The 13748-nt window shown below is 42.3% G+C and overlaps 1 protein-coding gene across 1 annotated transcript; it reads right to left on the bottom strand.

The window, feature by feature from the left end:
- Positions 1 to 519: 519 nt before the first annotated feature.
- Positions 520 to 12060, bottom strand: CHMP2B (charged multivesicular body protein 2B). The gene is made up of 6 exons (XM_056329248.1): positions 11896 to 12060; positions 8645 to 8736; positions 5521 to 5715; positions 3048 to 3150; positions 1931 to 2037; positions 520 to 1773 (listed from the first exon to the last, which is right to left on the bottom strand). The coding sequence occupies exons 1-6, from the start codon at positions 11927 to 11929 to the stop codon at positions 1660 to 1662; spliced, it is 645 nt and encodes a 214-aa protein (XP_056185223.1). The 5' UTR covers positions 11930 to 12060; the 3' UTR covers positions 520 to 1659.
- Between the last annotated feature and the right edge of the window lie 1688 nt (positions 12061 to 13748).

Raw genomic sequence — 13748 nt, 5'->3', positions numbered from 1 at the left:
AACACCTGCGCTTCTACGTCAGAAAACAGATGAAGGCTCACCTATGTTTCTTCTTGCTCTGCTGACTTCAATCCTAAAAAGCAGATGGTGCAACAACAGTAGATTCACAGAGGTTACAGTTTCCTGCTACACTTTCTCTAGCAGCAAATTCTCTTTATCAAGTTAGTTTGTCCGTCCATGTGTGTGTGTGTCTGCCAATCTGTCGTTCCTGTTCTGCCACCACCCAGTTATACTGGTTTCACTCTTGAGAGAAATTTTGTTTTTCTCTTTTTAAAGCCAAAATGATTTCGTTGTTTCTGTTCAATGAACAGCCCCACTAAATCAACACAACTGAGGAGCAAATAATGTCTAGGTGAGTAAGGGCTGAGGAATTTCACACCATCTGGGACATCATAATGGGGAACTGCATTCTCAGATTTTGCCATCTCTTTAAAATATCAACAGTTCATATTTCATTAGCCCAATACCTTCCACAATGCTAGAATCATGCTGATGCAGTTCGGAAATCATAGAAAAACCTTCACAGAACCAGAACACTTTTATTATAGTGTTTAGAGAAGTAATCATCATGTATCATCCAAAATTGTTCTCAAAACTAAAATTTAGATTTAGCTTATCAATGTGATCAATTGCATCTTAGTAAACAATACAATTATGCACAGTTATCTTCCATTAAGAAATACTGTAAAATATATACAAATGTTGTTTCAGGCAAATGTCCTTTTTGCAAGTGCGCAAGTTGCATTTACTGAACAAGTGCATTTCTGAACTTCAGCGTTGAGTCCCATCAAGTGTACACAGAGGTCTCACCATAGTGTTTTGTGAAACCATCATAATTACAGGTTTACTCACCTTTCAAAGACTCATTCTGAAAAAAAATAATAATCACAAAGGTACAAGATTTATATACATAAAGGCACAGCAATTCTGTTGAAAACAGCTATGCTACAGTACAATAGAGTTCAATTGGTGCCTTTCATGCAACAAAGTTCACTAACAAATTTAAATCCTCTTCCCATAAAATTAACTGCACAAGGACCGTATCCTTCCCTTTCGGTAAAAAGAATAACCAGCCATTATTTACTCAACCCGGAGTAACTACAGAAACTTGAAAAAAATACATAAAATACTTTTTCTTTCTGCCTAAACTTGCTCAACTTTCAAGGCTATTTCTCATCAAAAGAAAAAAAAGAGTTTCCAACTAAGAGCAAAGGTGAAGTTTCACTTGTGCTAAGATGACAGACTAAGCATTTTTCTATAGTTATAGTTTTATAAAAAATTATATATATTATATAGGTGCTGTCCTAGGAGGCACCACCACCAGCCACAGAACAGCCAACGCTAAAGATAGATCGGGAACCAAGATAGAAGTAAACTTTGAATTCAGAGGACAGACTCAGATCAGGTATAAGTGAATTTATCATTAGAGCTACATCCCCGGTTGGGCCTGGGCTCGAACAGACTCCATGCAATGGGCACCCCAACTGTACACTGATTCAAAATATTCTCCCCTTCTCCTTCCCCCAGTACCAACTTCAAGCTGTCATTTCTGAAGCTTCAGAGTTTTCCGAGACATCAATTGCATTGAAAGAGTATTTGCACTTTTTACAGCTGTCTGCAGTTGAGTAATTAGAAGGCAGACTGTATATTGCTATCAAGCTAATCGACCCCCAAAGCTTTGAGCTGTCGTTCAATCTCTTCATCTGATATGGTAGCAGCTTTTGACGTTGATGCAGATGGTAAGCCTCTGGCAGCTGATGGAGCTTTGGCCATCTAAAAGAAGACAGGAAGTTTGCTTCAGTCAAAATAATATGTGTTATGACAAGCTGAATTCTAGAATAAAACTGTAAAATAAAGGCTGCTAGAATAAACTATTTAAGAAAAGGGAATGAAGGGGAAGAGCACATGGACTGGGTAAAAACAGCCATACCTTTCCAGAGATTTCAATTCCAATCTCATCAAGCACTTGGTTAACAATATCTTGGCTTTCCTCCTCTTCATCAGAAGCATCAAAAATGTCATCCAGAGTATCATTAACTTAGAAGAAAGAAAAAAAAATTAAATCCACACTGCATTAAGCAAAAGGTTTACTAATGTAGTAGTAATACCACTGTGTAAGATACCAACAGAAAGCACCTGTATATTGGGGAGGCTTTCTTACCTCTGCCTTGCAAAGCCCGCGAGTACAGCTAAAGCAACAACAGGGTAAGGCATGACTGCTTTTATAGAAATGTTTAGTTTCACCAAAATAGTTCAGTTGCCCAATCCCCCCCGCTACTAGATTTTCACATTTCTTAAAAACATCATCCACAGTTCCACAAAAACCCCTCTCCTCTTTTTCCTCCAAATGAGTTGTGAAATTGTCAACTACTCAACTAATTTCTGAATTGCAACAATACAGTTCTGCGCAGCTGAGGTGTTTGCATATTGCTCAACGATATCGTTTGGAGTCTGTGCTACTTACTATGGCCACCACCGTGGCAGGGATTAGAACAGGAAGGAGACTGGGCTAGCAACACCAGGAAGTTTGGTATGACATAGTAGACAGTGGACAGATGCAACTGGGAACAAGACACTTGCTACCCCCTCAAGACATTTCTGGCTTAAAGTAAAAACAAGGAGGCAAAACCATCCCATACCACCACGTATGTAAAGCTGAGAATATCAATAATATCTAAATTAAGTGTCCAGTCCCAGAAGAAAAAGTACATGCAGAACTGTCAGCTAGGGGAAGGGCAAATTTTCAAGCCCCCCTACCAGTTATGCCAACAAGGTTTTGAACTGGTCTCAAACCCTCTTCCCTTCCAGTATGTCCTTTCTAGAAGCATGAAGATGAGAAGGAACGGGTTCTATATTTAGTAACTAGAGCTATTAAAAGGCTCAGTCTCCCTGCTCAGACATACATTGTTTTCTTCGCTCTTCATTTTTGCTGTCAATCTTATTAATTGTGGAAATAAAACTTCAAGCATCAGTATTTCTAGACTGGTTCTACCCTTCCAAGAGCACTGTGGGCTGCAGCTAGCTGTTCCCTGCAGTGCAGAACTTACTCATTTCTTCAGTCATTTCCATCTTCATGTTCTCCTTCTGGAAATTCTGCATAGTTTGTAGTGTCTTTTGTGGATCCATTTTCTTATTGACTGCTTGCATTGTCTATTAATATTGGAAAAAAAACGCCTTTAGTAAATACCAATATATACATTAAGAAGGAATAAGACTTTTCTAATTTAAAAAAGCCCTTCAGTCCAAATTTCACTTTCCTTGCCTCTTTACATCCCATGAGAACTGTAGATGCACAACAGACCAACAGTAGACTGTGCACCTAGTAAGAAATATTGCTATCTACTACCCCAATACACATGCTTTTAAACGTATGCATCTTTCTTACACCACAGCCCTTCTCCTGGCCTTGTATTATGAAAAAATCTGCCTGATCTAAATGAAAAAAAATAGAACAACACTTCTTAACTTGCAGGCTATAAACTTCAAAGAGGTAAATGGTTGCAGGTCTTTTATTCAGTAAGGAACATTTATTTGAACCACCACTAGAGGACAGGCATTAAATTGCAATTGTTTCTTTATGTTATAATTTAACAAAAAGTTTACTTTTCTCTAATAAGCAAATGTCAGAGTGTTCAGGAAGTACGTATTAGCTTCGGGTGAACTCTTGTAATGGGTAGAGATCTTTCTATGACAGTGTAATAAAGTTAATCTGTTTTACCACAAGTATGCAGCACTGCATTTGCAGGCATCAGTAATTTTTTTTTTTTTTCTTTCCTAAGCAGCAAGCTACTGTATCTCTCATGGGACATCAAAATCTAAATGTAGACATGAGCAATTCAAAACTAAAGTTTAACCATCTCTGAGAGGATAAAAAGTTGGTTAATTAAAAGGGATGCTATCAAGCTACTACAGCTGCTATTTGCTTCATAGAAGCTCTTCTGCCTTCATGTCTGTGTGATAATGTATTATGTTTCTAATGTTACTTGAATTTTAAAGACTGTGTTCATAGTCACATTATTTGAATTTTAAAAGTTGTTCTGGACTTAGAAGGTGATGATTCTTTAGCATTCTTTTACAAGTTACAGATGGACATAAACATTATTTGTACGAAACTGATACAGAGTTTATATATCTTTAGAAAATAAGGCTCAGAAGCATGATTAAAAGAAACAGGTAACTATTAACTGGATTTTACTATGTCCAAAATTAGTGCCATACATGCTAAAAAAGTGTATAGAAAATACTTGGAAAGCTTTGCATTCATGTATTTGTCTTGCTTGTTGAGGCAACTGATTCCACATGTTTTTCACTGGTGGTTGTATGAGATCAAGAGTAGTTTACAAGCTTTGAAATGAACAACAGAATACTTTTCTTTTTTAAGCATCCCATGCTGATAAAGCAAAATACTCACTATAAAAGTGACCAAAAGAATTTAACGCCTTCCTCCCCAATAATGTTACACAAACTAGTCCACAGAAGTACCTGCCGTGTTTCAAAAATCATCACTTTTCTGGATGCTAGTTAATTTATTTGTTTAAAATTTTGGGGGTTTCTACTCACTTAACCTTCATAATTAGTCTAGGGACACTTTGGTTTTGAGAAATTTAACTTGTTTAACTTGAGCAGCTGTGCAGTCAGACAAGCCCCCCCTTGCGGGTTAGCCATGGAGGATGGGAAGTTTGCTACGGAGCCACAACTTTTTGTCACTGAACAGCTGCTATCTGCCAACATACTGCTTCTAAAAGACATCCAACAGCAAAGCCTTAGCAGTAACTACTTTCCACACCAAGCTGTGTTCCATTACTGTGTTTAACTGGCATGTAACTTGGACTGTGATAAAAGCACAACTTGTCTACAATGATGCATGCTAATTCTGTTTCCTACACCTCAAGCTGAACAATCCTTCTTGCCAAAAGCAAACTCCCTATTTACCAATTCAGGCAAATAGGAGAAAGTTAACCACCACCCTTGGGTAACTGAGGTTTTCCAGACTCTTTTATAAAAGAGATGATTTTTGTCAGAAAACTTAACGCAATACTGTTTGCTTAGAGCACAGAGAGGGAAATGACAGGGAACTCAGATTAGATTTCCTTAGGAACTTAAGATCCAAAGCAATAACCTACTTTTTGTACAAGCCATAAAGCTACTGTGACACACTGCCTTGATTTCTAGACGAAACATGCCCTACTTTTTCCCCAGTAAAAACTGCTTGTGACAAGATAATACAGGCAAGACACTGCAGAGGCATAGTTTGGGTTTTTTTGTGTACAGAGTTCTTCCACTGGCATTTGACAGATGTCTAGCCCCAGAAAACAGGCTTATGTGCTAACTGACTGGATTGACTACACAAAAATTTCATAGTATGAATCAAATTACATTTCCCTACTGTATCCTCAACACCATTTGAGGTATTAAGCAGTAAGTTTTATCCCTTCAATTATCTTATACAAAATAAAACAACTTAACTTTTGTAACCATATGCTGCATTTTAATGTAAAAAAATGTCTTGTAATGCCTTACTTTTGCTGTAGTTGACATAGCTCCTGCCATCTTCATCTGAGAGTTCATCACCTTCGTTTGAGTCGACATAGAAGTGACTTTAGAGCTGACAGCGTATGTTCGATTTTTCTGCTTCCGCAGTTGCACAAGTTGTTTTGCTAGAACTTTACAGGCTTCTTTGTTACCAGTCTTAGCCATTTTCTTTATTTCCAGTTCCTGTTAAAAAAGGTATAAGATTAATTCTATAGAATTTTCATTCAAACAAAGACTATAATTATGCCTTAACAAAAATAATTAAATTCCAGAAGTTATCCTCTTATTTTTTTTAAAGACATTTAAAGTTATATAAATAGTCTCCCTTGCTTTTCTGCCAAGGCTGTTTAGTAGAATAAACACAATGCTGCTATGACTTGACCAGAAGAAAAAAAAAACCAAACAAAAAACAAAAGAAAACTGAATTATGGCATGGTAGCACACAGTGCCCCAAAGGACTTCAACTTTGCATAACTTCATATTCACTTACACATGCACATACAATTCCGTATCTGGACAGGGAATAACACTTGACACACCCCACCCCCACCCCCCAAATGAAGAAATTATTACAGCCGGCCAACTATTACTGCCATGACTCTAATCATCTTTGATTTCTTGCATTCACGGGCAACCAAGCCACATCGCCCATGGAAGAAACAGGGCGTTCATAGCTTCTTTTTAACACTTTTTCAGCCTCGAAAGAACCTCGCAACCTTTTTGGGGAAGAAGCAGGTAAAGTTAGATGAACAATAATTACAGACTGCTTGCCCACATAATTTAGCTGAACGTAAAACATAATAAAAGTAGCATAATTTGTATACAATAACGTGTTTAAACCTTAAGACAGACACTTCTGGCTTAAAAAAAAAAACCACCCTAATCTATCAATTCAAGTAGAAATAGCAAGTTATTTAGCAAAGAGGTACCAGCAAAATGTTTGGCATAAATAATCTTGACAGCTGGGATTTTTCAGTATACTTTCTGATTTGGGACTTGGTAATACAAACTTTTCAACTAATTTTTCCTTTTCAGCCTTTTTGAGGTGAGCTTGCCATAGTATTTCAGTTCTTTGTATATGTGCAATTGTATATTTTGATTGTTATCATTAAGTAAAAGCAACCTTTAAAGACCAGCTTTCTCTTTATGATTCTTCTGGAGAACCTGCCTGCTACAGGAATACAGTTACTTTATGTGCACTGGTAGTCCAGAGAACTGTACTTATAAGAAGATACATTGCTCTGAAAAGGTAAATACTTATCGCCAGGATATGCAAAACAGTCACGTTTAAAGGCAAGTTTAAACTGAACCACTGCATTAGCTTTACCACTAAGAAAGATGATGGTTAAGTTTACTACGGAGATGGCACTGGCACAAGATCTTCTCTGTACAACCATGTTTTCTGAGAGGTTGTGTCATACATACTATTTTTAATCCAAGAAGGTACAGATCAGCAAATAAGGAGGACGAGAATGTTCAAACATTAGAGGCCTGAAACAGCTGTAAAACTGCCCTCTTTGTAAGTAGCTCACAGAGGCCACAAAACCAGATTTCTATACATGTCCAGAATATTATCTCCTTTTTTCATACCTCAAGTATTGTGAAGGATAGGAAGGATTAGTTTGCCCACTACCAAACACTAGTTTCCCCGTTTGTTTTAACAGCAAACATTTGGAAACATGGGTTTTCTCACTGAGATGAAATAACTAAGTAGTGTTTATAACCTGACTTTCAAAGCTATTTACAAACCTACACCAACCACTGCTAAATCACTGCAGATAATCCAGCTGCAGAAATCAAACCCTACATACAGATGGCTTTATTCTTGAGAATTTGGGTAAAGAGCTGCAACACAATATTTGCTTTTGGGAGGGGCAAGCTTATTAAAGTCAGTTATGTTCTTCTGGAAAAAAAATTAATCAAAACAGTCATATGAGTTTACTGAACTGAAACAGAACTGTCTGCATACTTTAAGGTATCTTTATACACAGAATTAATATAATCAGGTTTTCTCATAGTTAAGGGGAAAACCACCAAAACCAAACCTTTCCAAAGAAAGTACATAACAAAATGTTCTGAGATTGACTGACAAGCCCTTGGTTGTTTCTCACCTGATCTGACTCTGAAAGTTAATATTCATTGTCTGTTGATCCTCTCATCCTAACAGCAAATTTTAACTTTTTCAAAGATGTAATTCACCACTTCTTTCTTCTTCTCCTCAGAAATCCAACATTTCTAAAGCAATTTACTGTAGCAATCAAAACTTCAACCTCAGTATTCATGAAAATTAGGGTTATTTCCAGAGTCAGAATATTTCATACTGTAAAATGTCTTCTCCAAGTAACCTATTCTGTCTTACATGTTCAAGGCTTCCAGAACCAATTTCTCTGATCTCTTTTAGTTTACTATTCCCAGCTCTTGGTATTCATGCAACCTGCTGCCACGAAACACCACCTCAATAGCTACTGAAACAGGGGCAGGATTTGCATAGCTTTTCCCACAGTCTGAGCATGTCTTCATGCATCAAACCCCACCATCTGTCACATCCATTTATCCAGTTGTACTACCACACAGGTGCAACATCCATTCACTAAATACTTGATAGCTCACACACACTTAAGTTTTAAATAGATCTTAATTTAGGCAGACAGTTTTACTATTATTAGCTGGTTTTAGAGAAGTTCCATATGAACGGAAAATAACAAGCTCAAGGGGTACTCATGATACCCTGTGTTTTATATGATAGCACTGACACTTCTTTTAGCTTTTCCACCAGAAGATCACTGACTTATAAGCCTGTTAGAACAAACCTTCTGAAAGATAGAGAATGCTAAGAACGGAAGCGAAAAATGAATGCAGCTATTTTATCTAAACACATTGATTCAAGCTTTTCCTATATTAAAGACCAAGATTCACTTTTAGACAGCGAAGTTTTTCTGACCTTTAATAAATGAAAAGTCAAAAAGGGAAAGGCAACTTTTGTAGTGTTTCAATTATTATACGTTGAGTTGTATCTTTAGCACTTTGCAAGTTTCCTGTTATATGGGGTGGGGTGGGGGGGGGGGGCGTATTTGTTCTTAGAAAGTAAAATAAAGTTCCGTGCTCTACTTACCAGTTGTTTTTCCTGTTTTTCGAGTGCTGCTCTATCTCTGGTTATAGCCCTTTGTGTACCTCTTAACTCTCGATTTTGCTCCTTTATTATATCTGGAAAAAAAATATTTATAGCTGGGTAAAGTTTTCAATACTACATACACATCTTATCTGCTAAGCACCCTGCAGACATGCAGTATGTTTGACAGCCTCCTTTTGTTCAGGATGAACTGTCAGCATTTCAAATATATGAAATATTAGGAAAACACAGTTTTATGTATACAATATATGATTAAGTTTCAGCAGCAGAGGCCATACAACATAAGAAAAAGGCTACTTTACCTAGTTATGTTGCACCATAACAAGAGCCTTAACCACACAGTAACTTAGTTATGCACGCTTTTCTGCAAGTTCAACACTAACTCGTCAATAACACATTCACTGTCAGCCCACTGCTTTCAGCCAGGCCTAAATGCAACAGGTAGATCAGCTGAAGAAACCTTAGACACAGATCTCCAACCAGTTAAGGAGTTCCGAAGTCCATTAAAACAGTGAAGATACTCCTAGATGCAAGTCCTGGATCTTGTTCTTCTCTGTCCTTACTCTGGTTTGACAGAGATTACTCTCCTCCACAAATGTACCACATCCATGCAGCCCAACTTCAAGTCAGACTATAAAGCAACAGCGTTCAAACTTTTTCAATTAGCAGATGCTTAAGAATATTAGGATGTAAAAGTGGAGGCCTTCATAGCAAATTTAACTTTCCTGACAACTGACATAGCCAGCAGAAGCTTGAAAATTGTCTGTCAGGTAAAACATAGCAGCCTTCAAAGGCATTTGGTCCATTGTACTGTTGAAAAATTATTTACCAGTAACATCCACTTATTAAAGTATTATTTACAATACAGGCATCAATCGTACTAGCTACAATTAACTTTTGCTAGAATTTACAGCACGTGCTCAGGTGTGATTCACCCGGGCAAAGGTAGGGAGGTCTGCATCTGACTCAGCATCCTCTGACCTTTATAGAGGAAAGCAGTTAGTACTTGTAGGAAGAGATTCACCTACTTCTGATGTATGTGTCTACATGACATTAGATAAACTCCCACGCAAAGTTTAACAAAAGCACTGTCACATAAACTTTGTTTAGAGCTTGCTCTTCTAACCCGCAGAAGTACCATCATGGCAGGGCACTGCTATTGTACCTACGAAGTTTGAAGCACGTGAAAAATCAATATAAATAGGCAGAATTACTAATAGAAACAATGGCACGAAGGATTAATTCTAGAAAACACAGACACCCTTTTCATTTTTTTAAGGCTTGCAATATTTTTTCTACAAACAAAAAGAAGCATTCAGATTCTTCATTCCCACAACCAGAAATACTGTTAAAATATCAATTGCTGACATTATTTCAACCTTAATAGGTTTGAATCAGAAAAAACCCCAAACTCTCAGGAGCATTTTAAAGAAGGCACATACACTACCCCCTCCCACCAATCGTTTTTGGCCAAATAAATACATATTCCAAGCAAACTCTGTGAAAGAGAGACCTGTTTTTACAGTACTACTACTGCTCCGAGAACTACACAAAAAGCATCTTCAGGAGATGTAGATTTTTCAATGGACTATAATGAAGAGCTGCAAGTTGACATGGAATGTAACGCTGCGTTCTTCACACTGGCAAAGCAGCAGTCAAAATTATTTGGTAAACGATGCTATAGGCAAGTAATTTTGAAGGTAGACAAATGTCTATTACTTGCACAGCTGCACTTGCACAAATGAAAGAAAAAGCTTAATAGCTACACAGAAGACTGTCTTTTCAAACTACAATAACTATTAAAAAAAATTTAAATCCCTTAGTGTAGAAATCCTGAGAGGTAGGAAATTCAAGATGATAACAAACAAGAACTGTACTTAAGAGTCAGGAGACAAGAAGGGTGAGCAGAATGCTTGTTTCTCATCTCACATAGTGGCTCAAACAAAGGACAGTAATAAACTGAAAGCAATAACTATGTACAGTTGCAGGCCCTTTTATATGTTTTTGCAAGCAAAGGCCAAGATAAGAATTTGGTTCTTGCTTCTCTGGGATAACTGACCGACGCAAATCTTTAGCTTTACTCCAGCAGGCAGAAGCTGGGTATTCCCCAGACAGCCTTTTGCCAACAGCCACTCCCGTGTGTCACGCTGCCGCCTCCCAAGCCAGGGTAAGGAGGAAGCACCCCCATTTCATAAAACAGGTTGGACGAGGGACACCCAGCAGGGCTTGACCTGGCTCCTGCAATCCACCTTGGTCATGGAAGCTTAGCGCCACCTCCCTCTTCCTCCCCTCTCAGGTGCTGCACCAAAAGTGGGAAAGCATTCGATGAGTGGGAAACACATGACGCGTTCTCCCTTGGTGACACACAACTGGTTGGCGCACAGCGTCATTTCTGGCGAGCCCTTTTTGAACGAGGACCCACCTGTGTGATGCAGGGCACCCAACACACGGGGACAGCCAGCCCCTGGGGACAGCAGGGCCCACCGTCGCCCGCGGGAGCGCTGTCAGGTCAGCGACCTTTTCTGGCCTTACTTTGGCGCCTGTTATTTCTGCACGGGTTTCAGCGACGTGCTGACAGACCGACTGCCAAACCGCCAAGCTCAACGTGACCCAGACACAAAGCACCGGGGCCCCAGCGGTGCGGGCTCGGCAGCTGCCCCAGCGGCCCCGGCTCCGGCCGCCCCGCTCGGCCGCCGCCCCCCGCCGCCCCAGCGGGCTCCCGCAGCCGGCACCGCTCGCGTCCCGCTTCGCTCTCGGCCCCCGCAACTCTTCGCGGGCCTGTTCTGCTCCCTCGCTGCCAGCCAGAGACCTTCCTCCTCCTCCCTCACGGCACAGCGGGATCACCAGGGCCCGGCTCCCGCACCCCGCCCCGGCCCGACCGCCCCGCAAGGCCCGATGCCCCGGGACCCCTCCGCCTCGCTGTCCCCGGCGGGGGCCCGGCCCAGCCCCGGGGCTCCCCCGCCGCCCCGCCCGACCCGAGCGCCCCCGGTGAGTCACCCCGGGCGGGCCGTGGCCTCCCCCGCTCCCAGCGACTTCCCGCTTCGCCGGGACACAGGGCCCGAGGCCGCTCCGCAGGCACCGCCAGCGCCCCCGCGCTCCCGCCGCCCCCGAGCCCGGGCCGGGGCCAGCCCCGCGGCCGGGACCGTACGAGGGCCGGGGGCTGCCTCCCCCGGGCTGCGGGAGGGGCGGCAGGGCCCCAGCCCGGGCGCCGGTGGCCCCGCGCCCCCACTCACCGTCCACAGTCTTCTTCTTGAAGAGCGAGGCCATGGCGGCAGCCAGCCCCGGAGCCGCCGGACCCCCACTGCCGCCTCAGCGGGCTCCTGCCTGCTCCTCAGGTGACCAGGAAGCGGCCGGGCCGCGCACAACCCGCCCGGCTCCGGCTCCGCCTCCCCGCCGGCGAGGGGCGGGAGGGGGCCGGGCCGGGCCGGGCCGAGCCGCCGCGCTGCGCCCGCCTCCCCCGCGGCGGCGGCTGCGGCTCGGGGTGCGGGTCCCGCCGGGGCTGCCGCGCAGCGGGGCCGCTTCTCCCCCGGGGGCGTCACCGCCCGGGGCGGGGCGGGGTCCGGTTCCTCTCCGCCTGGGCTCGGTCACCGCCGGCCGCGGGAGCGGGGCAGCCCCGGGGTGTGCGTGCGGGCAGGCCGCGCCGTCGTGGGTGGGGTTTACTGGTTATTAAAAGTTAATGGCGCTCGGCAGCGCAGCGCCCTGGGCCGCCCCCCGCCCGCAGGGCACACGTGTGGGGCAGTGTCCGGCCGTGGTGCGGAGCCCCCGCGGGAGAGGGGCCCTGCCCCGCCCTGCCCCGCCCTGCCCCGCCCTGCCCCGCCCTGCCCGGCAGCATGTCCCCTGCTCGAGGGGGGCCGCTACCCCAGGGTTGCTGCCACCATGCTGCCTGGGGTGTAAAGAGCGTGGAAAAAGGAGTAATAATTTTCCTGGGTTTCAGTGTCTAATTACAATCCTTAATTTTTCATAAGGCGGTTTGTAATGAGGCTGTGGTCCCATCACTGGCAGTTGCCGACATGCGCATCGTGACCTTAGGAAATAAAAAATGAGCTCCAGCAGAAAACGCGGAGCTGCTGGTTTGGATACTAGCTAGATGTACCTCCGCTTACTTCGAAGCGCTGGGGTTGGGGGTGTGTTAATTTGCAAAGGAAAACAAGTGATTGGAATATATTAATGCATTTTGATAGCTAGATATAAATTTAACCTGGGAAAGAACTGTGAGTTTACGGTGCCAGTACCCTAATAAACCACACTTTTATAACCTTGCATGGAAAAGCAATCTATTGGAATATTATAATAGCAATATAAAGATGTATGTGGATGTAGGGAGGTGCAAACTATGTCTTTGGTGTCAGTACTTCTCGATTTTCTTGCACATAGCAAGGTTTCATTGTTTTTCATGTGGCCTTTTAGTTATTTTTCACTCCTTGGGCTAGACTGAAACCCAGATCATGTGTGACGACATTGATACTATGGAAGTTTAGCAATTTGCTATCAGATAAATAAAATACCCTTTACAAGTTTATTCCTGTATGCCTGTGCTGTCTGTTAGGTCAGATAGAGATGAGTTAGTAAGCAAAACTGAAACCCTGGCTTTGGAAACGCACAGATGAAGGGGAGGAGAGTGCTTGCAATTGAGGTTCAGTTCTCTACTTTCCTTGAGAAATGGGTCAGGCAGCTTAACAATGGGGTACTCTCAAATTGTGCTAATTAGCTATGAGACCAGAAAAGCATTTCTGCACAATATTTCGTCATGGATGTTTATTTGTGATGAGGTAAACAAAGATGTCCATAATATGCTTCATGACTGCTATAAAGTATGTCTGAGCTATTGCTTGCCAAGACTTACTTTTCTGTGCTGAAGCCTGAATGCCGGGATGCTGTTGTATACTTGATTTGAACCTTTTTGGTAGTAGTGATAGGGTAAGAGAAGCCCTTGAATTTATCTTTTAAAAGAATAACGCTTAAAATTCAGTGTTTCTCTTAAATTGTCAATGTCCTGTTTCAGGATCTACTTGGAAATCAAAAGGTATAAGGAATATCTTAGTCCTCTGTGCTATAGGCAAACTTTAAAAATCAACCAGATGGAATA

Source organism: Falco biarmicus, chromosome 2 (genome assembly GCF_023638135.1).
Source record: "Falco biarmicus isolate bFalBia1 chromosome 2, bFalBia1.pri, whole genome shotgun sequence".
Taxonomy (NCBI): Eukaryota; Metazoa; Chordata; class Aves; order Falconiformes; family Falconidae; genus Falco; species Falco biarmicus.
The sequence above is the reverse complement of the archived record's forward strand: the minus strand, read 5'-3'. Positions and strand labels throughout refer to the sequence as shown.

Bases quoted from the DNA above. Each gene is read 5' to 3' on its own strand.
- CHMP2B (XM_056329248.1), bottom strand. From the start codon at position 11,929: ATGGCCTCGCTCTTCAAGAAGAAGACTGTGGACG. The intron at 3,151-5,520 runs GTAAGGCATTAC...CAATATTAATAG, and splicing joins CTATGTCAACTACAGCAAAA to ACAATGCAAGCAGTCAATAA. The intron at 2,038-3,047 runs GTAAGTTCTGCA...CTTTCTTCTAAG, and splicing joins GGAAATGACTGAAGAAATGA to TTAATGATACTCTGGATGAC.